Here is a 25,468-nt window from a genome sequence, read left to right on the forward strand (position 1 = left end):
ATCAAAAATATCCTGGGAAAATCACCAAAGGTTGCGTTGCATCAAAATCCCTTAATACTGCAACTCAAATGGAAAAGCAGACTGCATGATAAAGCACTTTCTCTGCACACCTTTAAGCTTACAAGATAGAACTGTAAAAAAGCATGCAAGCCTTTCCTTCAAAGACTTGCTGTCATTACTGTATGTAAACAACATGTCATGTGTGCTAGATAACATACCTGGAATCTGTGAAATGTGAAAAGCTGTCATATCTGTAACAATCAGCGTGACTGTCAGCACAGAACGTGTGGCCTCAGGACATGTTGCCTGCACTGGAATGTTGAAATTTGCATGTCCCGAAAACCTTCTTTCTGGGGCTTTATCAACAACTAGTCTGGTTCATGTCCAAATGAATTAATTTCTCACTATTGGTTACATTATTTAGATTTATATTAAGATTCAGATGACACATCACCTCATAATGTGGAAGGTCAGTTCTGCTGAAATCATGATTTCTACTGTACTTATCAAGCCAAAAACCTTACAGTTAATGCAGCTGAGCTCAACTGAGACCTTGATTCACAAAATCACAAATTCTAATAAAATAAAAATCAAGCCATAGAAATCATGATGGGATGCAGCCGCGCACTACTGAAATTACTTGATCAGAAATCACAAACTCAAAAGACATCAGGATGGGAAATCATGAACCGATCAGAAGTCATGAAGCCAAAGATGTCATGACACAGTTGAGTGATACTGAAAACATTCATCAGAAACATGATCATGATATTATCAGAAATCACGAAGCCTAATATGTCATTATGGAGTGCAGCTTGGTGCTACCAAACTCATGACTTCATTATAAAACATAAAGCCAAAGAACACACAGCTGAGTGGTACTAAATCATATAGCTAAAGATCTCCTGGTGGGACGCAACTAGCACTACCAAAATGATCATTGGATTATAAATCATGAAGCCAAAGATGACTGGACACAGCTAATAAGTGCTCCCGAAATCATGAATTTGATCAGAAACTATAAACCCAGAGACCTCACAATGAGACATAGTTAAGTGCTACCAAAATTATGATTTGATCAGAAATCATGAAGCCAAAGACGCAGATGAGCGACAGCAAAATAATGATTTTATAAGAAATCATACTACAAAAGGTCTGGTCACAGGACATGACCGAGTGGTACCCAAAATCATGATTTTAATCAGAAATAATAAAGCCAACTACAGCAAATCTTTTCTGGAATAAGACACATTATCATGAAAAAATGATTTCTACTGAAATATGAAAAGCAACTGTGCTGAAATCATCATATTGTGAGTGGCGTCATGATATCTACTGAAATGACTCGGAGCGGAATATGAATGTCCGGCTCAACCCAGACTCATTTACTAACGCCACACCCACTCATATCTGGACAGCTTTCAGTCTTCCGCAGCAGAAATGTGTCGGGAAAAGGAAATGAACAGAATACAGAAGAACTGAGCCTGACAGAGACGTCAATTTGGTAAAACTAAAGCTATTATTATATCGAAGCTTTCCACCTGTCGACATCTCCATCATATCCATAACGCAGTGAGACCGTCACTGGGCCTGTGCTGCTTCACATCAGATGTTTACAACTTATTTGATCAAGACAGGCAGACAGATGCTTTGCAAATGAATACAAATAATCCCCACATAACATCCCCCAGTCGTACTCGATGAATGACAAGCAAAACAGCGATCAGCAGCCTGTGTCATTATTGAGATCAGCAAGCAGCAATCATTCAAAGAATTCATATGGGAAAACACCAATTCACATCGACTCGAGCAGCACTTTATTTGACAGACTTGTCAGCAATGAGCTGCATCTTTAGCAAACAAAGGCCTGCTTTCCATCCATCGGACAGGAGGAATATCACATCGCCATCTAAAGGGTAAATAAGAGCAGACGACGCTCCTCTCTCACCGTAGTGTCGGCCCCACGCACGCCGTGTCCGTGCTCTCGATCTCCTGTAATATTCGCTCATGTTCGGTGATAGTCTCCAAGCTCTCGCTCTCCGCCATGTTGGCTCTAATCGTCACAGTGTTCATTTGTGACAACGCTAACGGAGATGCAGTAACTCTGGTCCACCGATAGATGTCGCTGCAGCAGCTCGCGGGGTTTGCTGGCCAGGTGTATGGGGCGACGTTTGTAAAATAAAATGTGTAAGAAAAATTCTTGGGGCAGGGTCAGATTTAACTACAAAACAAATACATTTGTGCAAGATTTATAAAAAATAAGCTTTAGGCATTATTTGTATTACATAAAAAATATTTGTAATAATTTAATTTAAAATATATATTTTTTATTTTTTACTATATGACTATATTACAATAAAGTATTAAAGGTAAATGTAAATGTTTTATCTAAATCTAAATCTTCATTTTAAATCTAAATGATAAATCTAAATTTAAATGTTAAGTCCAAATCATAAATGTTAATCTTATATCTAAATGTTAAATCTAAATAATCTAAATAATAATAAAAATATTGTAAATGTTACACACATCTTTATGTACAAAGAGAACATTAAAAATATATATATAACATTTACATTTAGATTTAACATTTAGATTTAAAATGAAGATTTAGATTTAGATAAAACATTTAGATTTACCTTTAATACTTTATTGTAATATAGTCACATAGTAAAAAAATTTTTTTAATTATTAAATATATTTTGTAAGTAATACAAATATTGCATAAAGCTTATTTTAAGTAAATCTTGGACAAATGTATTTGTTTTGTAGTTAAATCTGACCAAATCTGACCAGTTTTTCTTACACATTTTATTTTACAAACGGCGCCCCATACAGGTGTAAAGGTTACAGTTTTGGGACTCTGTCAGTGAGCTAGGGACTATGCAGAGCCAAAATAAGTCGAATATTATAGGAAAGTGTGCAAGCGTCTTTTCTCTTGACCTTAGAGTGAAAAATAAACCATTGAGTGTTTTGTACTATTAAAAGAATATCAACAGTCCGTCATAAATTGTTGTAATTTTGTCTGTTTTTGTGTCTGTGTGTTAATTAGGAATTTGTTTACACATTACTAATGTTTTAGATTTAAAAATGATTTTCATTTGGAAGTGGAAAATTTCAAATTAGAGCTCTGGGATAAAAAGAATTGCCACAGAGGCCCGGAGTGATGTGTTGTTTCTAGTGTTATTATTTCTATTTAATGCTTGCTGTAATTCATGGAGTTATTGTTCAGTAATTCCATGAGTCAGATGTGCATTTTAGACATCTTCAGTATTCGTTAAAACCCATAGTTTAATTGAGTGAAAACATTCAATTTGAATTCACAATACTGCTATTATGACGTATCTTCAATTAATATATGGGCTATTGAAATATGCCTGTATATAAACCAGGGCTGTCGCTCTGGGCCCTGTGCACTGAATTTAAGATTGGTCCCCCTCTCACCATGGGATCCTGCTACTCAGTTCCACTATTACCCCCTGACTGGAGCCCCTGATATACACTACCAGTAAACATAGAATCATTTTTATTACTCATATATTTTTTTAAATTGTATACAGTATATTCACAAATTGTGACAATGAAAATAATTCCTACTTTGATCTTTTTGCTATGTGCATAAGAAATAGGCCTACTGTATACATATAATCGTGGGAAAATAACACATATGATTCAAGCATCCATCAAAAACATTGCTGTTTTAGAACACGTAACAGTCATTCTACCTTAAGGTCGTTCCTAAGGGCAGATCTACTGACTCCAGTTCTGCAAAAACTTTCCCATACACCTTTCCTTCCCCTTTGTCCTCTTCTTGGGGACTTGTGGGAATCTTGAGACTGCTGCTGCTGCTGTCGTTCATGTCTATTACTCTGTGTTAGACGGGGAGAATCGTGCTTCCAGCAGGACATACATATACTACTGTCAGCAGAAAACTGCAACTAAGGAAAAGGGACAGACCTTGTGATCTCTAGTACTTTGAATCCAACAAAACAGACTTCAGTGCTGTCCTGTTAAATATTTCCCAATGGTGCTTCAATATTTATCATACTACTGGACCAGGATCTGAATTTTATGGTACCTGAGACACTATAAAAGACTCAGAAAAAAGTGTGATATTGTAAAAATGCTTTACACACGTTTATGATAAGTTCATTTATACAAATGATTTGTAAGAATAACCTCAAATTGTAAAGTGCAATGTCTTGCACTTGGACATTGCTCATGAAAAATTGAACAAAAGAAATATTTACGCCATAACATCAACTGTTTGATTACATGTAAGAGGAATTAACTTACAAATTACACAGATTACAAAACACTGTTCAGTTGGCAAACTGATGATCAGTTGTTACCAAGCATTGACAAGCGGTTTCCTCTCTGCTTCAAAACAACAAGAGGCTATGACCTAACTTACAGGAAACAACGAGATGAATGTGTGCGTTTGCTTTTATATGTAACTAAGTTAGCAACTTTGTTGGTTGCAATGCAATTTCCCATTGCCAACCAAAAAAGTTGCTAACAGGTTAGCAACTATGGTTTTGGCAAACACACCCGTTTTGTCTTGTTTTCATTATCAGTTTGCAACCGCTTTTCTTTTTGAAAAACAATATTAAAAATATTACAATTAAAATAACTATTTTAGTGTTCCTGTAGCTCAACTGGTAGAGCATTGCTTATCAAGCACAAGGTTGGGGGTTCGATTCCCCAGGAACACGTGATATGTAAAAATTGATAGCCTGTATGCACTGTAAGTCGCTTTGGATAAAAGCGTCTGCTAAATGCATAAATTTAATTTTAATTTAATTTAATTTAACTATTTTCTACTTAAATATATTGTAAATGTAATTCATTCCTATGAATGGTGTTGATGAATTTTCAACATCATTACTCCAGTCTTAAGTGTCAAATTGTCTTTCAGAAATCTGCTGGTCAAGGAACATTTCTTATTATTAGCAATAACTTAAAAAAATGCAATGCTTGATATTTTTGTGGAATCCAGCACACTTTTTTTCAGGATCCTCGATGAATAGAAAGTTCAAACGGAAAAGCACTGCAAAAAATAAATACATAAATAGATTCGTAGAAGCAAAACAAACAATTAAGAAAAAAATTGAGTCGCTATCCATAATGAAATCTTGAATTAGACAACAGCTGAATCACATGACTTCTTACATGTATGAGGACAAGGCTGTTGATATCACCAGTGTTGCTTGTTCACACCACTTTTTTCTTAGAATATTGTACACTTCTGTTTTAAGAACTTCAAAAATGTTTTCTTTTAGTCGGATGTCAGGTATCTAACCACACAATCAAGACAAGCATAGACCAGTGTATCACTTTATCCTCTCACAAGAGCCCAAGATGTATTTCCATCCTCACCCACAGGATAATTAAACAGCTGTACCTGTGAATCACAATGACACACATCGGAAAGAAACAAAAAAGGTGAGTCAGCATATGACCTGTCATAAAGGTCTGGGAAAAATTAGAACTAACTACAAGATCAGACAAGAACTATTTAATCTGGGCTGCTCAGGAGTTGTGGAGTAGGGAATGAGGTCATTATGAGTGCAAACCAGTGGAACATTTCTGGCTTTGTTGAGTTTAACCATAAAGTGTAGCCTTTTTTTCTCTCTCCTCAAATCATAATATTCATAGTTTATTAAAAAGCATTTGTTAGTAAATATTAATAAGATGTAATTATCATCTTTATGATATTTAACTAAAATACTTTTAAAGAAATACTTAAAGCTTTCCTTTTTAACTTATAACTAAATTGTCATTTACTGATTAATATTTGACAATAATGCCTGATATGAAATTGCTAGTAAACTTCACAAATAATTAAAACTGCAAGCTTCACTTTGAATTAAAAATGAAAAATTTGAAACGGAAAGGCTGTAAAACATTGTTAAGTCGAACTTACAATTCAGCAAATTGGAATTATTCATAAATGATGCAGAAATATAATTGACATCTTTGTTTTATAAGATTAATTTATTACTAATATTCTGTATGTGACATTAGATTGCTAAAGATTCCATTTGTCATTTAAAAATGAAGGCAAGTCAGAAAATGTCAAATGTTTAAACAACAACTTTTATTTCGAATGAAATACATTCACATCACCACAATACGGTTAAATTAAATTCATTAGAGTATAAAGCATTTTCGCCTGTTGATTATTTTCCAACCACACATTCAAATGTTTAACATACAATATATTATATATACACTACTTTAAAAAACAAAAACCAGTTCTTACGTGAGGCCAAGCACAACTGCGTGTGTGCGTGTTAAAGCATTGTTTAAAAAGCACTTTGTGATTCAGCCACTCCCTCACTCTACAAGTGAACAAGAAGGAATGTAGCTAATTTGTTTAAATGAGTCACATGATGATTTCACATCTGGTCATTTTCTTGGAATGGTGGGTGGTCTTAACACAACCTTCACTTTATCTCCTGTGACCTGCAATGTGAAAAGTCTACAGTTTACCAAAAAGGTGAACGTAAGATTTCTTATAGTGTAGCTTTATTGACATTGAAGCATTTGGGCTGCTCACATATGAAGCAGCACATTAACATTACAAGATAAACTGTGTTATATGTAAGCATGCATAATAATACAATCACTGTAAGAGTAAATGTAAGTAACCAACTTGATCTGTGCTCCAGGATCCTGCTGCTAAAGATGGTTTGACTGGAGGAACAGGAGGTGGAGTTGGCTTGATTACCTACAATTACACAGACTCGAGCTGAGAGAATGTATTAACAAGTGCATAAACACAATGAAACTACTTACACGCTATCGCCTCTTTTCCAAAAATGATATCCTACTGAAATAGGTTGGATACTGTGTCTATTTAAGTCACAGTATCAAACCAAATACAAGCTTTTACTAACTAGAGGATGAGTAAAATCATTTTCAGTGGTAATCAACAGGAAGCTACAGATGACTCAACTAATGATCTGGATGAACTTGACCCGAGATGACCTGCAAAATATGTGCTTTGTACTTCAACTAAATGAAAAAAGTAGTATTCTCTTTTTTTGAAAATGTCAACTGAACAAGAGTACAAGTATTCGGTTTCAATATTACTTGAGTAAAGTACAAATTCCCTACAATAATACTTAATGTAAATTCATTCAAGTATTACAACCCAGATTTCATGAGTACTCTAATAAGTACTAATCTAACTGTACTCTTTTTTTAAAATATACTATTATTTTGTATTACTTTTATGATACATTTATAGTGCATGTTTTTTAGTATAACCTTCAAAAAGCTGAAATATATAAAATACATTTCCAGTCTTAAAATAAAATAATTATTTGCCCAAAAAAAAATAAAAAATATAAAATTTATTGGAAAAGTAAAGACAAATTTGTTCTGTTTGCTGTGGAGTCAAGAAATCTGTAAATATGATTAAAAGATGAATATGAGACAAAACTACAGAATGTCACATTTTATTATTGGGTGATTCAACACAAATATGTTTTACCAGCTAAGAAGATCAGCACTTTTACAGTTTCATCTCCCTATCTGATGTGAGCATATTGGAACAGTTGCCTCACAGATCTTTCTAAGTGTTCAGCTGTGTAATTCTTCAGATATTAAGAGCAGGGAATGTGTTTTATCAGTTATATCCATTGCTTCTGCATTCTAAGTCTTGCTTTTGCTGATGACACACACAAACCAGGATGAAGACGAGGAAGCCGTCTCTGAAATAAAAGCAAGCAATTTGGATGCTAAAAGAAAAGAGGAAGTCAATTAGAACTATAGGAAAAACAAAGGGCATGGAGAAATCAACAGTTTGGAAACTACTGGCGACATCAGCAACCAACAATGACCTGATCGGCTAAGAAAAACAACAGTAGTTGATGACAGACAAATCATGAAAGCTTTGAAAATGAACCCTAAAATACATGTCTGTAAAATCACCAACAACCTCCACAAAGCTGGGGTGATGCTCTGTCAATCTACAGTCCACAGGAGAATTTGACACAGAATTACAGAAGCTACAAAGCAAGATGCAAACCTCTGATCAGCACCAAAAAGAGAAAGGCAAGATTCTTCAAAAATGTGAGCCAGTAGAGTTTTGGACTGGAGTTGATGGACTGATGAGACAAAGATTAACCTTTATCTAACTGATTGGAAAGCGAAAATGTGGAGAAAAAAGGGAACTGCACATGATCCTAAGCATACAACCTCATCTGTAAAGCTTGGTGGAGGTGGTGTCATGGCATGGGCATGCATAGTCTCAGCCTCAGACGTCACGCCCACGGACCGTTGGCTAAACATCTGATGCATATGGGAAAAAAAGTGGAAACACTTCAGGAATGTTGAAGTCGTCATCAGATTGGTTGAATTCTACAGGAGTTCCACGAGATGTGTGTCGCGTTCTTTAACGTTCCACCTGGAAACAAAGATACCGTGGCGCCAAACCCGCTCACAAAAGAAGAAAGCCGCTGTGTTTACAACTGTGATGATGATCGATTATCATTATCATAACGGTCTGTTATTGTGGCGACATTTCCACACCTCGAAATGTGTTGATGAACGAAACGGACTGTGATTGGTTGTTGGACAAGTCGGTCAAACGACCTCATCTGCGGGGCTTGGCCAATGAAAGCTGCCATGAATTCTACGCGAGACTAGGGCATGTATGGCAGTCTCTAGAACAGGATCTCTTAATTTTAATGATGACTTAATGTATGATGGCAGTAGCAGAATGAATTTGGAAGGGTACAAAATCATCTTGGCTACCAATAATAATAAAAAATGCCACCAAACTCATTAGATAGCACTTCATATTGGATCAGGCCAATGACCCAAAACACCCTGCCAGTTCAGTCAAGAACTTTATCAGGGCAAAGAAATGTTTTGGTAACATCTGCCTTAAATTCAATTGTTCCAATACTTATGCTCACATCAAACAGTGGGATGAACTTTAAAAGTGCTGTAATTTTTATTTGGTAATGTGTGTCAAAGTGCTATCAAATGATTAATCGTGATTAATCGCATCCAAAATAAAAGTTTTTGTTTACATAATATGTGTGTGTGTACTGTGTACATTTATTATGTATATATAAATACACACACATACAGTATACATTTCGGAAATATTTACATGTATACATTTATATCCATATCATTGATATTATATATAAATATATTTAAAATAAAAATATAACATTTTTCCAAAATATATACATACATATCTGTGTATTTATATATAAATAATCAATATACACAATACACACACATATATTATGTAATCAAAAACTTTTATTTTGGATGTGATAGCGATTAATCGTTCAACAGAACTAATATATATATAAAAAAAATTTAATAAAAAAAGGTGGATTTCTGGTATCAATGGTTGATCTTACCTGTTTAACAATTGTCTGCTGCGATTGTGATAGCGACTTTTTTGGAGGCTGTAAGCAGAATAGTGATAGACCAGATATCCATGAGCAGAACTTATATTCAACTTGTTCAAGAAATAAATAGTACTTCAAACTTTTGGACAAACAGAAATTCCATTCAAGGTCCACTCACATTTTTGGTCACACGCCAGTCTATTATTATTGTATGAATCAGTTTAGATTTTCCCAGCCCTAAATGGCATGTACAAACTGTGCCTGGGAGCATTACACGTCTCTTTTAATCTAGATGGGTGTTCCTAACCAGAATATGCTGCAATGTGGACCAGACTTTATGGACAAATCCATTATATGTCTATGCAATATAAATTTGACCCTAAAAGAGGTATTAACATTAAGATGATAATAAATAGGCTGCATTACATTAAAGGTTCTACTTACTGGAGGAGCAGGACGGTTCGGGCCCAATCTAGCTGTTAGAGGGGTGCAGGGTTGAGTCACAGTGGTCCCCATGAATATGGGCTGGCTAATCTCAGGGCGGTCCTTTTTGGCACTGTTGTTCTCAAAAAGCAGACTCAACTGCCCTGAAGATGCCGGAGTTTTTCTGCAAACAATCAGACAGATGTGACATGAACGGACAGACTACTATAATTACATTACTCACAGCTACCCACACCTTCTGACCAAAAAATTTTTCTTCATTAAAAGTTTTACACACAAAGCATAAATAGTAGGGGTGTGATGAGACACTTATCCCACGAGACGAGACAAGACACAAGACAGGGTTCACAAGAACGAGCCGAGATTTTTAGACTTTTTTAAAAATTGTTTTAAGAAATCCTCAGTAATGAAATATATAGGGAAAAATATATAGTCTTTAATTCAACTAAAAACAGCAAATGCAAAAAAAAATTAACTAATCCATTTTATTTTTTTCAAAAAATATTTATTTTCCATTTTAATTGTTCTGTAACTCCTTTTTAATAGTTACATTTTATCAATTAAAAAGCATGTGCAATTAATTAAAATCATGAAGCGTATACATTTTCACATCAATTTATTAAAAGTTTAACAAAAATGTTAGGGCCCTGTGAAATGTTTTATTTTTTCTCACTAGATTATTTTTATTGTTACCATTCTGTGTTTTAGCATGTCTAATTATTTGAATGTATAAACAAAAAAAAAAAAATTATTTTATTTTTTCTTAAAGTAGCCTTATGAATTCTTTTCCCTTAAAAATTCTGTGTTGTGTATTTACAGTTTTAGTAGTAGTAGAAAACTATGTACGTTCTACTGAAAAATAGTACCGGACTTTTATTTTGACGAGTTTCCATAAATACCTTTACAGTTCTGTGCATGTGATATGATGCTAGTTTTACACAAATCAAATGGTAAAATGCTCATGAAGTGATTCACAGAGCATTTTTTGAGATTTTGTTCATGTGTTCAAGTCCTCATTTAGTGAGACGGCAGACACTGAAATCACCGCGAGCGTCAGGCGCATTTTAGTAATTGATAGTCTTTGGTATACGTAACCGTGCGTCTGTGCCATTCAGTAACAGAGACATGCAGAAAATTTCGCAGCTTTATTTTTACAGATAACGTACATCGTCATTTGATTTAATGTCACTTTGTCAACGTCAATGTCAACAAATTCCGTGGCATTCTGCGTTAAATTGTGAATTCTGTTTTTATGACTAGATAAAGACTACACTGCGTAATTTTCCTTCTTATCATGTGTCCACTTGCCTGATGTGAAAATAAAATATCTTACATACCACCACTGGTGAAAGGGCCAGTGTCATGCAAATATATTTGAAAGGTCTGGGAGGATATCGTCACAAATCAGATCTTGCGAGATCTCATCACACCCCTAATAAATATTACTTTTGAAAAAAAGTCAAGTTAGATGAAGATTTCAAGATCTATCAATATCATTTACCATTTTTGTAAGATGCAAAAAACAAAAGGTTTTGTTTCTTCAGAAATTCATAGTTCCCCATAACTATGTAGTGAAGCACTATTTTGAGCCTCCAAAAAACTAACAATAATAATAATAATTCACACACACACACACACACACACACTATTTGAGGAACAAAATCATGCTGAGTCTTCCTCTTTTTATCACCAGCACATCTGATGAACTCATATATGAGCTTTGCTGATTGTTTCATACATGCAAAGAAAAAAAAACAATTATCCCACTGTCAAAAATCCATTCATTCTCCGAATCATTTGTCTGTAGGTTCACTGGGACGCTGGAGCCTATCCCAGAGTCACAGGCAAAGGCAGAGAAAAAAACCCGGGTAGCTAATTAAATAAAATTAATCATAATAATTTTTAAATAAAAAATATGCAAAATGGTTTTATGACCAATAAAAATATTCCTGGTTGGAAAATGTTTAATTGGTATGGGTAAATTAAAAAACTCACATCTTGCGGCTGATGATGGCTTTTCTTAGTTTATGATAAAGCAAGACTGCACATAGTACAAGTACAAGTAGAGTGATTGCTACTGAGATGCCAATGATTTTTGCTTGTCCTAAATTGGAAACAAGAGTAAAATTTGTCAAAATTACTACAGATACTACATTTAAACATGCCTTTCAGAAAAAAAGTTTGATTACCAGGTGACAATTCAGAATATCTGACTTCACAGTAAGGAGGTGCCCAACCAGGCTCACAGTAGCATTGTTTTTTATGATTGCAAATCTGCAAAAATAAGACAAAAAACACACTTTTTTTTGTTTAAATCCTGTTAAAGCTTTTTAAGTTGGAATTATAATACATTCTCTTATTGGTTTCAGTGAAATGGAGCTTTGATCTCACCCCTCTACCATTGCATTGTAGTGCACAGTCTTCAATATTACCGTAAACCCTCAGGTCTTGGCACATATAATCAGAGCAAACCTATTGAAACATAAGCCAGAGAATTCATATTTGTGCCTACAAGTCCTGCCATCATAGTCTAAATACCCTTCTTACATGCTCACCTTATTGTGTCCACATTTTGTGCCAATGGGAACCATGCTGAGGGCGTCCTCTTCTGATTGGTCCCCAGCTACATTGCAAAGTCCCCATAATGTTCCTATAACAGCTTTCTGACCAGTAATGGGGTATTCGTTTCCTCCTTCGCAAAATATCTTACCACAAAACTTGTTTCTATATAAGGAAAAAAAGCACATTTTTTTGTAATCTATGCTTGATGTATTAGGTTAGTTTAAAAAAGTGTGCTATGACAAATATTGATGCTGGAAAAAGTCATTTTGTGAGCTGTTTTGACTTAGAAAATGAAAAAGATGACATACTCTTTTGTACAGGCTTTGTATCCATTTTTGGTCTTTCCACAGTGAGAATCATTTTTTCCATATGTGTTTAGATGAAAGCATTTATCAGTACCAATTTTGGCACCTAGGGAAATGATCACACAACATTGAAGCAGATGTCAGTACTGTGTTTATATGAAACATCATGCAGAGCAGGATACTGAAATATCAAGGTAGAGCAAATCAACCCAGCTTGTGAAAATTAATGAACTGGTGTTTTAGTAAAGTAGTTGGGCTGTAGGGAATCACAGAGTTTAATAATATTAGTTCAGATTCCAGTTTCACCTAAAAATGTAGATTATGTCATCCTCTACTCATTCGCATGCCGTTCCAAACTTTAAGAATGTTGACTGTGCTTATGTCTTGTAACACATATGCATAGACGTTGGAGAGATTTTGGTCTTTTGGGCAATAAACTCACGCTTACCTGTTCCCCAAAGTCTTTGGCAGTGCTGGAGGTGAGTGGGGCATTGGCCATTATAGCAGTAACCCTGGCCAGAGCTGCAAGGTATGCCATTCATCTTAAAATCATTCTCTGGGCACTGCTCTGAGAGCCCTGTGCAGTACTCTGGGACGTCACAGTCATTTACAGGTGCTCGACACATGCTTTCAGCATCTTTTATCTGGCATGAAAAAAGAGAAGCTGTAAATAATAACAAAATACATATAGAAAAGATTCTTGCGGGACATTTGTAAACTCTTATAAGCTCTTCAACAACCCTTTTTATGCTCTTCTTAGTCACCCTTCCATGCAAGATGAATAACTTTTGGCATCAAGGGCTCAGTTGGTTCAAGTGTGTCTTATAAACATAAGATTATAGGTTCAAATTTCAGTGGAACCATATGAGGATCTTGCTCTTCCATGGGATGGACAAACAAACAACAATAAACAAGGGTCAGCTGTAATACTCAAGTCTTATTTGCAGATCCTGGGTTCAAATCCTGGTGGTGCCTATGCCAATGACTTTCTTGGCCAGAAAGTCCAGATCCCCACCAGAAGTCGTGACTTCTTGCAATTTAGTGAGTGCATTTTGCACCTCCCTCCTCCCACCCACAAAAAATGCCAAGAACAGAAGTTTGGGTGACATTTGAAAACTCTTGTAATGCCACCCACACTATCTGACAAGTCAAAGACAGCAGTCCAGTCTGATTTACAGAACCTGGGTTCAAATCCAAACAGTGTTCCTATATCAATGACTGACTTTATTGAGAGAAATCTAATTTTTGGGTGAACCATTCCTTTAAATAAAGATATATTCTAAAACATATGTTCATAGTGCCATTTTCTTAAAAAAAAGGTGTGTGGGCATCAAGTATTTTTCTAGTTGGAGCACAGGGTATTGCACCACTTACAGTAATTTGACCCACAATGGTTGAGAGTGAAGTTATTTATTTATGGTCATTTACCTGGCAATTCTCACAGCAGTCTCCGTGAGCACACTGTGAGCCTTCAGTGAGCCTGCAGGTCATGGGGTCACAGCATGAATTTTCACATTCCTTACAGTACACAAAAAATCACAGTCATCAATGAGACATCATATTGAGTCAAAGATGAACCTACATTAATGCATTAATGATGTCATTAAAAAGGATCATCAGGGCAAGACTGAGTCACTACAGACACAGGATATGTGTGCAGTACCTCAGCTGTTCCACAGTCACACTGCTCTCCAGGGTCCAGGAAGGCATTACCACAAACAGACCCACTGTACAGTCTGGATGAGCTGGGGGTGTCCAGCAGGCAGCTGGGGTTGGCGTTGTCTAGAAACATATTTAGCTGCTCCAGACTACAGTTACTAAACTGCTCCGGGAACTGCTTGCTAGACAGGCAAAGAATTTGTCATTTTTCCGACAGTACAGGCTTTAAACTAGGCAGAGCAGTCCACTTAAGGCTGGAATACACTTAATGACTTCTGCCCAGATTTTACAAGTTGTGTTGTGTACTCCAATGTTGTCATTTTTTACTAGATCTAACTGCAACAGAAGGCTCAGTTTGTGTTTTTACCATAGTGAAGTTTAAAGGTCTAAAGAGTTTCATGCACTTGTCTTACTTTGCTTGTTAAGTAGTGTGCTTGAGTATATTGCATGTGCATTTGTAGGGTACTTTAAATCTTAAAAGTATATATATATATTTTTTTAAAGATGCACTTGCAGATATTATAATATTAATGAGATGGCCACTTAAGTGTACTTATAGAGATGTGTTTCTTAACACAGCAATAACAAACCCGATTCCAAAAAAGTTGGGACACTGTATAAATTGTGAGTAAAAAGGGAATGGAATTATTTAAAAATCTCATAAGCTTATATTTTATTCACAATAGAATATAGATGACATATCAAATGTTGAAAGTGAGACATTTTGCCATTGCCACTGGAGGACCAATATGCAACTTATTAGGTCAATATTATTAAATTAAATTAAATTAGGTCATTTCTCTGGGCCAAGGCTCATTTAAAATGGAGTGTGGCAAAGTGGAAAACTGTTCTGTTGTCAGACGAATCAAAATTTGAAGTTCTTTCTGGAAAACTGGGACGCCATGTCATCCGGACTAAAGATGACAAGGACAACCCAAGTTGTTACCAGCGCTCAGTTCAGAAGCCTGCATCTCTGATGGTATGGGGTTGCATGAGTTCGTGTGGCATGTGCAGCTTACACATCTGGAAAGGCACCATCAATGCTGAATATATCCAAGTTCTTGAACAACATATGCTCCCATCCAGATGTTGTCTCTTTCAGGGAAGACCTTGCATTTTCCAACATGACAATGCCAGACCACATACTGCATCAATTACAACATCATGGCTGTGTAGAAGAAGGATCCGGGTACTGAAATGGCCAGCCTGCAGTCCAGATCTTTCACCCATAGAAAACATTTGGCGCATCATAAAGAAGAAGATGTGACAAAGAAGACCTAAGACAGTTGAGCAACTAGAAGCCTGTATTAGACAAGAATGGGACAACATTCCTATTCCTAAACTTGAGCAACTTGTCTCCTCAGTCCCGTTTACAAACTGTTATAAAAAAAAGAGGGGATGCCACACAGTGGTAAACATGGCCTTGTCCCAACTTTTTTTGAGATGTGTTGATGCCATGAAATTCAAAATCAACTTATTTTTCCCTTAAAATGATACAATTTCTCAGTTTAAACATTTGATATGTCATCTATGTTGTATTCTGAATAAAATATTGAGTGTCCCACTCCCAACTTTTTTGGAATCGGCTTTGTACATTTTGAAAACATGCACTTTGTAATGTAAAAAAAAACAATTATTCAAAGTACATTTACCATTATGTTTTTAAAAAAAAATCATTATCTTTAAATAATCTTATATCATGCTTTATAGAAGTACAGAAGAAGAAAACATTACATTCAGTTGACTCTTAATTGTATTATTTCCGTAAGTAGTCTTATGTTAAAAGTGTGCCAACGTGTGCTTCTTTTTCACAGGTGAATGCAAAGTGGTTGCATGGGCATTGCAGGTTGTTGCCAGTATACTATTATGTGGTTGCTAAGGTGTTATGAGTCACTGCTAAGGCATACTTGATGATCATTACATAGGGAGTAAAAAACAGACAGATCTTACTTCTGACCAAAGCAAAAATGAACAGCACACTGAAAACACAGTATAACATTACACAAATACTGCTTACCCCACACGCTCTGTCATGATACAGAAGAAATTTAATGAGCCACACGTGCAGGGATATTCATCATGGGACATGCCCATGTTATGACCCATCTCATGAGCAATCGTGGATGCCAGGCCCAGTGAGTTCTGATTATGATCCTGAAAAATAACATCATATAACCATTTACGCAATTATAACAAAGAATCTTTATTATTACACCACAGAAGAGCATTTTCACTGATTCAGAAAATTAATACCTGATTGACCCCCGCTGAGCTTTCAGAACACATTGCAAATTTGTTTGCCAACCCAACTGTGTCACCCAAAAAATCAATTCCACTGGAAGAAAAACAATCAATAAACAATAAAAGGTTCTTTAGTAATATACTGACGTAAAGATATATTTTTAACACTTTACAATATGGTTGCATTAGTTACTGCATTGGTTAACATTAAATAATAACAACAAGAAAAATATTTATTATTTTTTTATTTTTATTTATTAAGTATTTATTACTTTATTATTATTCTTTGTTAATATTAGTTTATAAAAATAGAATTATTCATCGCTCCAGTTAGTTCACAGTGCATGAACTAATGTTAACAGACACAAAAAGACACAACATGTTGAAACTAAAAGTTAACTTATGAAAAGTTTTAGCTTTGTATTACAGTGCACTAGCATCGTCTATTCTGTAGCGAAGTGAAGGTCTTAGTCATCCAGCAGAGTAAATGGGTAACTAGTTCATACTCACGTCACAAACTGAGCGTTGTCATGCTTGACTCTTTTAAGCAGATTGCTCTTTCTCCACTCAATAAACCGACTGAGAGTGTCATCAGAACTCAAACTGACCACAATCTGGTCCTGTTTCGTCCAAACCTCAAGCCCCACCAGCATAACCCGGATATTAAGGGCTCGATACACCTGAGCAAAGAATAAAGTGTTCACCGTCTTGCATTTCCTGCAGGTTTAACTCTTTTAAATCAAAATATATGTATACCTTGTCAACATGGTTTGCAACTTCCAGCATCCTGGCTCTGATTATGTCCATGTTAGAGTCATATTTTGTGTACTATAAGAGAAAAATAATGTAGAGGCCAAAGTACAATTCATAGTAATGTGAATAAGAATTAATGTTAAAAAGTTAAATAATTTCATTTAGAAGTTCATGTAATAGTTAAAATGTTAAATACTACTTAAAAGGTTAAAAGCATCTTAGAATTCATGTGTTTATAGGATTTGGTACATATTTGTAAAATAGTGTACTGTCTCTTTAAGAAAAGGCCAAATATATTAAGTTGATTATCATTATGTTATTCTGATCTTGAGAGCTGTGGAAGCGAACGGTTTTCTTACCTGCTAACTGCTAACTTCTAAATACTTTTATTAGTAATCTTTTATTTCATTAGTAACTATAGAATAAGTGTATTAGTCAGCTCATATTTTCTTTTTTGTAAATTTGAAACCAAGGAATAAAACCGGAGATTTTCATCTTTTATTTCAACGTTTCTGAAGTGGATTTATTGAACTGTGTTGCTGGGCTGACAATGGACACTACAAATGGGATTAGCTGCTTGGAATAATATTAGACAGTTATTAGTGTAAGCCATTGCATATCTCAAGATTTCACACCTCTATAAATAAAGCAATCGTTTGTTTGGAAAATGTTCTTTTTGGCTTTATGTATTGACCAATAGTATTGGCCCCACTATGATGAGATGGGTCAAACATTTTATATTCGAAAATATAAAAATGTAAAATAGACGGAAATATTAGTGTTACACTACATTACAATATAATGTATCATCCTGGCCAATAAAAAAAAACTGTTATGGTGATACCAATATCTAGAGATTAATAAATCAGTAATTGACCATAATACAATGTCAAGTCAAAGAGATTCAAATACTGACATTGTATTATGGTTCATCACCGATTTATTAATCTCTAGATATCGGTATCACCATAACAGTTAACAAGCTTCTGAAAGCTTAAATTCTTACCTCAGTGTTATCCACCACAAGAAACAATTCCACAAATCTTGGAGTGTGAAATCGCTTTGTTTTCTAAGAAGATATATGAATTATTTAAAATGCATGCATAATTTCTTTCATGTGCAGAACACTTGTGATTCTAGAATTGTGAAAGAAATTGTTATTACCCATCCACTGGACTTCAAGGGGACAGCCACTGGTGGTTCATGGTCATAAATGGTGGTGCTTCTCTTCCACCTCAGATGTTCATGCTTATAAAGTGCGTGGTCTCCTTCACTGTGGTTGGTCAGGGGCTCGATCAGGTATACTTGCTGTTTCACTCTAACAAAACCTCTATGGACAGAAGACATAATGCTGCTGCTCAAGAACATATGTACATGCAAAAATGGCCTTTAATGCTTGTGCATTTCCATTAGGAAATGTATGAAAAGCATCTTGTAATGAACTTGATGTGAAAGGAGCATGCCATTGTCTCGAACCTGATTCCAGAGCAGATTCCCACACTGACCGAGGAATCTTCCAAATCCTGAATATGGCCATGATAGTAGCAGTTGTCCTACAAATGATACAAAATTGATTGATTTTTATTTTCTGTGCTTAACTGATTATATTATATCCAGCTTAAACAAGGGAACTTCAGTCAGTCTGACATGACTTAAATGTTCAGAATAGAATACTAGCAGGAACTGCACAATATGCAATATATAGTCAAACCAAAAATTATTCAGACACCAGGTATCATCTTTTTTTTTACTAGTGGGTGCATGACACTAAAGTTCATTTATTTAAGTGAGCATAGCACAATAAAGTAAACGTCATACAATGGACTACCAGTGAGATTGATAAAAATTTGGGACCAAAAATTATTCAGACAATTTGACCTGACCATGTTTTGCTTAAGTGTTATCTGACATTTTCTAAACTATAGCTAACAAGCTGTAATAATGTGTGAAATATTAATGAGATGTCTGAATAAATTTTAGTTCGGCTGTATAGATATGCTCTATACTGCAGGAATAAAATGAGGAATATGCTAGTATGCTGTTCTGATCATAGTTATTATTAAATTACAGTAAATGTAAATTACCTTTAAAATTGGATTCCTGCTCACAATCAGTCCATCATCTTGATAATATATTTCAGAGTAGTTATGTCCTATGAGTTGCCTAAATCACAGTAAATATTTATTTAGAACTACCTTAGAGTACAATGGTGTATCTCATATGATTAAACATCAAAATGAAATTTTGAAATATAACACACCCAAATGCAACACTCACCAGTTCTTTTCCAAATGAATCAGGTGATCTTTCCCTCCAAAGAATAATTTATATGTGAGTCTATCAGGATATGTCTCATGGCTTTTTGGACTTTTATCAGATTGTACCTGCAGAGGATTGATGTGTTAATCCACACATAAACACCAAAACCCTATGGTTGCTTTTATCCTAAAACTAAAAATAAAAAAATGTTTTATTCAAATATATTTTGTTGTTGTAACAATAAGATCCAGCTTGTAAATGGAGGTACCTTTCTGACGCTCTGTCTTTTAGGTCTCACTACATCAAATTGCTCTACATGAGGTAATGTCAGCAAACTCTCTGCCACACATCCTGATGAAGAATCAAAAGATATTTTTACATTTCATAAATGCACCATGCACAAAAGTTAACAGGATTCTATAAAAATAAATAGGTTGCATAAGCCTAACTAGGGTAAACTTTACTGGCCCTAAATTACCTTTAAACATTTCTGATCTTCGAAAACTCTGCAGCACAAAAATAATAACAAATTAATTGAACATATGTTCTATACATGCTTGAAAAAGTGCATGATACTTTCCCTTATTTTACTATTTAAATACTTCAATTGATAAACCCTTCTTAGGACAAGTCCAAAGTACGAAAATTCTTGTATATTAAAAATCTTTCCACATTTAAAATGAGGAAAAACAATACCTAAATGTCATTAAAGGGATACAATAAAAAGGTACAAATATTAATAAATACATTTTTCTATAAAATTAACTCAAGGATAGAAAAGTTCCTCCATCACTATATTCTTCTATGAGTAGCTATACTATTCGCAGGAATGTAAATACATACAAATAAATTCATAAAATAGACAAAAGCGACCGGTTTAATCTTTGAGCGCAAATATGCTTTCTAATTACATGCATTAAGGAATAAAACATATTTTTACATAAAGGAATATCATACATACCCCAAAGACAAAGACACCATAGTACATGAGCTGTGAAGGCAGGGCACTGCATGTTTACTGTGCGTTATAGTTCATATCTGGCGAACTATTACATCCCAAAAGATAAACTTGAGTTCCGCCCAAGTGGGCCGCGTTTCCATTTAACCGGACAAACGCAAAAACAGAATAAGATGGTAGAATGGCCAATTGCATGCAACAAAGTTTCGAAAGGGACGGGGCTTAGAGACGTCACGAGGGATCAAAATAATAATTCTCGTAATTTGACAAATGTATCTGCTAATTTTTTAATTATATGATAATATGTTGTTTCTCAGTGTTATTATGTAGTGGTAAATTGTTGTCATACCGCTGCTGAAACAGATCATCCACAACGTTGTCACGTGGTAGCTAATACTTTTCTAAGCGCTGCTCTTGGCAAACCAATCACATTCGTTTGTGATTACAAGGTAAAGTTTATTATTATTATTATTATTACTATTAGTTTTTTCTACAGGCCACTGAGGTTAATTTTCATTATTTATGTTAGGCTACAATCTTTGAAATTTACAGAATTAAATTATTTTTATTTAAATTAGTTTTTGTGTGTAAATCACGAGCTGATATTTGAATGTGGCTCAATGGAGCATTCGGTGTCCTGGGCCTCCCTACTTGCCCTCCAAAAGCCCCTGCATGAACACATCCGTGTTTTCTACTTACCACCCAAAGGACAAACCGCAACATATCCCGTAACGACAATGACTCAGAACATTACAGGAAACACATGTTACGTATAAAAGCGTGTGTATATTCTAATTACTGTGTAATTGATGTATATTGTATAACTGATGAGTAAATAAATGCAATATTTATACATTTAGAACTGGACAGTAATTTTAAGCACTTAGTATTCCCAGAATTTACTCTTTCTTTCTTTCTTTCTTTCTTTCTTTCTTTCTTTCTTTCAAAATAAATGTCCCTAATGGAGGTTGAACACATTTTAACGCATGCAATGTTCAATTATTGACCTGATTGCACTTGGGCTACATTTTCTGTTTCAAGGATATAATATTATATTTATATTATAAATCATCAGCTTAGCTATAAAATGAAAATTGATCATCCTGCCCGATGTTTGCCCGTTTGCACGGAGAAAACTTCTATTTCACTTGCATATCACAACCACTAGAGGACAGATCAAAGACACATAAAATATTACTGCAATAGGCCTATTGTGTGTAGCCTATATATATATATATATATATATATATATATATATATATATATATATATATATATACAGTGTGTGTGTTTGTGTGTGTGTGTGTGTGTGTGTGTGTGTGTGTGTGTGTGTGTGTGTGTGTGTGTGTGTGTGTGTGTGTTCTAATACAAGTGAAAAACAACAACAAGACTAAAACTTTAACAAAAAATCTAAATGCAAAATACAAAAAAACTAACTATTTAAAAAAAATGTAAAATATCTCAGTGATGCTAAAACAAACAAACATTGGCATTAGTGTTGGCACTGCTGCTCAGATGCTGTCATTAAGGTTTTTAGTAGTTCTTTTATGTAATTTCAGACTGCATTGATCATCCTCTGTGGCACAACAGAACTGTGACAGAGGAAGTGTTTGTTCACAGGTCTGTTTCACAGCGCTCACAAGAGAAGTGTGTATTTATTTCACAGCCAGTATGTTAGCACTTTAGATCAGTGCTTCTCAATGGGTTTACTTCAGGAGCCACATTTTACTTCAGACATCAAGTGGCAACCATACACAGAATGTATCTTACAAAAGTAAACACAAAAAATGTAAAAACATAAAATCTAAAATAAAAAGTTTGCATAGGTGTTTTATGTTTTGTCATATTTGATATTGTTACATTTCTCATACGATATAGTGAGAATGTGGAGCACTTACAGAAGGAAAAAACACCTAAATTTTATTCAGAGGTCTAAACTGATCAAAATTCAATTTGATGCACATTTGACATTCACATGAGCAAAATTTAGATTTGTAATGTAAAAATAATTGAGATCTTTAAGGCCTACTTTTAGACTACTTTTATAAAATGCACATATATAAGATGTTACTCTGCTTCTCTAATTATTTCAATGCTAAATTTTATGATCAAAGTTCTGTTACTTTAAAGGCGCAATATGTAATTTTTCTGCTTTAAAAATAGCAGATATCACTATATCTATGTTATATACATTTTTTTGTTGTGTACTTACATTATCCCGTCAGTTTCCACAAACTTTAAAATCCGGAGAAAATTATAGTTTAATTAGAAGACACGGCACGTTTCTTTATTTCCGTTTTTGTCGCCCGTCTATGGCGTCATATAAACTTTGACCCCTCTAGTTTATCTAACTTCCTGCGGAACCGCCAAATACAAAGGTGAACAGAAGCAAAGACGAGACGAAGAAGAAAAAGTAGTAGCTAGCCTTTATCGAGACTATTATATTTTATATTTACAACCCGAATTCCGGAAAAGTTGGGACGTTTTTTAAATTTTAATAAAATGAAAACTAAAAGACTATCAAATCACATGAGCCAATATTTTATTCACAATAGAACATAGATAACATAGCAAATGTTTAAACTTAGAAAGTTTACAATTTTATGCACAAAATGAGCTCATTTCAATTTTGATTTCTGCTACAGGTCTCAAAATAGTTGGGACGGGGCATGGTTACCATGGTGTAGCATCTCCTTTTCTTTTCAAAACAGTTTGAAGACGTCTGGGCATTGAGGCTATGAGTTGCTGGAGTTTTGCTGTTGGAATTTGGTCCCATTCTTGCCTTATATAGATTTCCAGCTGCTGAAGAGTTCGTGGTCGTCTTTGACGTATTTTTCGTTTAATGATGCGCCAAATGTTCTCTATAGGTGAAAGATCTGGACAGCAGACAGGCCAGGTTAGCACCCGGACTCTTCTACGACGAAGCCATGCTGTTGTTATAGCTGCAGTATGTGGTTTTGCATTGTCCTGCTGAAATAAACAAGGCCTTCCCTGAAATAGACGTTGTTTGGAGGGAAGCATATGTTGCTCTAAAACCTTTATATACCTTTCAGCATTCACAGAGCCTTCCAAAACATGCAAGCTGCCCATACCGTATGCACTTATGCACCCCCATACCATCAGAGATGCTGGCTTTTGAACTGAACGCTGATAACATGCTGGAAGGTCTCCCTCCTCTTTAGCCCGGAGGACACGGCGTCCGTGATTTCCAACAAGAATGTCAAATTTTGGACTCGTCTGACCATAAAACACTATTCCACTTTGAAATAGTCCATTTTAAATGAGCCTTGGCCCACAGGACACGACGGCACTTCTGGACCATGTTCACATATGGCTTCCTTTTTGCATGATAGAGCTTTAGTTGGCATCTGCTGATGGCACGGCGGATTGTGTTTACCGACAGTGGTTTCTGAAAGTATTCCTGGGCCCACTTAGTAATGTCATTGACACAATCATGCCGATGAGTGATGCAGTGTCGTCTGAGAGCCCGAAGACCACGGGCATCCAATAAAGGTCTCCGGCCTTGTCCCTTACGCACAGAGATTTCTCCAGTTTCTCTGAATCTTTTGATGATGTTATGCACTGTCGATGATGAGATTTGCAAAGCCTTTGCAATTTGACGTTGAGGAACATTGTTTTTAAAGTTTTCCACAATTTTTTTACGCAGTCTTTCACAGATTGGAGAGCCAAGACAAAGCTTCTCTAAGACAAAGCTTTTATAGCTAATCATGTTACAGACCTGATATCAATTAACTTAATCAATCACTAGATGTTCTCCCAGCTGAATCTTTTCAAAACTGCTTGCTTTTTTAGCCATTTGTTGCCCCCGTGCCAACTTTTTTGAGACCTGTAGCAGGCATTAAATTTTAAATGAGCTAATTAAGTGGATAAAAGTGTAAAATTTCTCAGTTTAAACATTTGCTACGTTATCTATGTTCTATTGTGAATAAAATATTGGCTCATGTGATTTGAAATTCCTTTAGTTTTCATTTTATTAAAATTTAAAAAACGTCCCAACTTTTCCGGAATTCGGGTTGTATATTCGTATTTATACCTCAATCAATAACTTAGTTATGGATCATGATTATGCTTTGCCTGCACGTTCTGTGAAGCGCAAACGTACGGGTGAAATAAATGACCTGAGAAGGTTTTGGGACGAAGAAGAAACGAGACACGGGTAAATATTGGAGTTGCATTTCCAAGATAGAGAGAGCTTCGTGACAAGCTGAAACTACAGATGTTTGCATTCTAATAAACAGGTATGCATCCATTCAGCTAACTATATCTATCCGTATATTTTGTGAAACGATGATGTCTTGTGTAAAACGCAGACGGACTAGCTCTCATGTAGAGTATAATGTAAATCTACATGTGTTCTATATCTAGCTGGATAAAGTAGCTTCAAATGCAGTTCACTATTTTGTTCGATATCATAGTATAAACGTAGCCTAATTATAATTATTAACGAAAGGCAACCGTGTTTTTTTTTACATATATTACTACTAGCTAGATGGAATATTGATTTGATAGGGGTCTGATAATTCATATATCTCTGCGTTCGAAAATACGTGATTGTCAAAATACTAAGGCCGGTGACACACTGGCTGCGTGGCGTCTCTGCTGCGTGCCAGAAGCGTGGCGCCTGCTGCTGTAGGTGACATAGAGGGAGACCGCTGACAGACCAGGCTCTTGTCTTCATGACAACAGTATCTATAGTTCATGTTGAACATAAATATAAAGCCTACTGATAAAGGGCACCGTCAACAGTATTGACGGCAAAATAGACTCATGTTTGACAGGTGCAATATTTGAAAATCAATAATTATTTATTTATTTTTTAAATTACATTTGTATCTGAATTTATGTCAACCTATAGACTTTCAAACATAAAAATGTCATGAATT

At 35.1% G+C, this 25,468-nt stretch overlaps 2 protein-coding genes across 8 annotated transcripts in view; both read right to left on the reverse strand.

Moving 5' to 3' along the window:
- Positions 1-3,902, reverse strand: part of LOC132121281 (exocyst complex component 6) — a 72,938-nt gene extending 69,036 nt beyond the window's left edge. For 2 of the 7 annotated variants that reach the window (XM_059530538.1, XM_059530539.1), the window contains exon 1: positions 1,949-2,124. In XM_059530538.1, coding sequence (XP_059386521.1) covers positions 1,949-2,073 — 125 coding nt within the window. In that variant the 5' untranslated portion in view covers positions 2,074-2,124. Of the gene's footprint in view, positions 1-1,948; positions 2,128-3,725 lie in introns of those variants that run through there. The other 5 variants (XM_059530532.1, XM_059530535.1, XM_059530536.1 and 2 more) reach the window with 5 other exon arrangements.
- Positions 3,903-6,080: 2,178 nt separating this feature from the next.
- Positions 6,081-20,634, reverse strand: adam8b (ADAM metallopeptidase domain 8b). Its single transcript, XM_059530540.1, has 23 exons — positions 20,568-20,634; positions 19,875-19,957; positions 19,625-19,731; positions 19,432-19,510; positions 18,824-18,900; positions 18,512-18,677; positions 18,354-18,416; positions 17,351-17,422; positions 17,105-17,274; positions 16,607-16,688; positions 16,371-16,507; positions 14,358-14,535; positions 14,123-14,212; positions 13,143-13,338; positions 12,698-12,800; positions 12,383-12,551; positions 12,219-12,299; positions 12,017-12,101; positions 11,823-11,931; positions 9,828-9,990; positions 9,393-9,440; positions 6,659-6,733; positions 6,081-6,468 (listed from the first exon to the last, which is right to left on the reverse strand). Exons 1-23 carry the CDS (start codon positions 20,617-20,619, stop codon positions 6,412-6,414), a joined length of 2,442 nt encoding a protein of 813 aa, XP_059386523.1. The 5' UTR covers positions 20,620-20,634; the 3' UTR covers positions 6,081-6,411.
- Between the last annotated feature and the right edge of the window lie 4,834 nt (positions 20,635-25,468).

The sequence above is a fragment of the Carassius carassius genome, chromosome 39 (genome assembly GCF_963082965.1).
Source record: "Carassius carassius chromosome 39, fCarCar2.1, whole genome shotgun sequence".
Lineage (NCBI taxonomy): Eukaryota > Metazoa > Chordata > Actinopteri > Cypriniformes > Cyprinidae > Carassius > Carassius carassius.

What these genes read in the sequence shown, in the direction of transcription:
- adam8b (XM_059530540.1), bottom strand. Translation starts at nt 20,619, where the DNA reads ATGCAGTGCCCTGCCTTCACAGCTCATGTACTATGGTGTCTTTGTCTT. An exon ending in TACAAAGCCTGTACAAAAGA is followed by an intron (nt 12,552 to 12,697) that starts GTATGTCATCTT and finishes TTCCTTATATAG; the next exon opens with AAACAAGTTTTGTGGTAAGA. An exon ending in TACAATGCAATGGTAGAGGG is followed by an intron (nt 12,102 to 12,218) that starts GTGAGATCAAAG and finishes TTATTTTTGCAG; the next exon opens with ATTTGCAATCATAAAAAACA.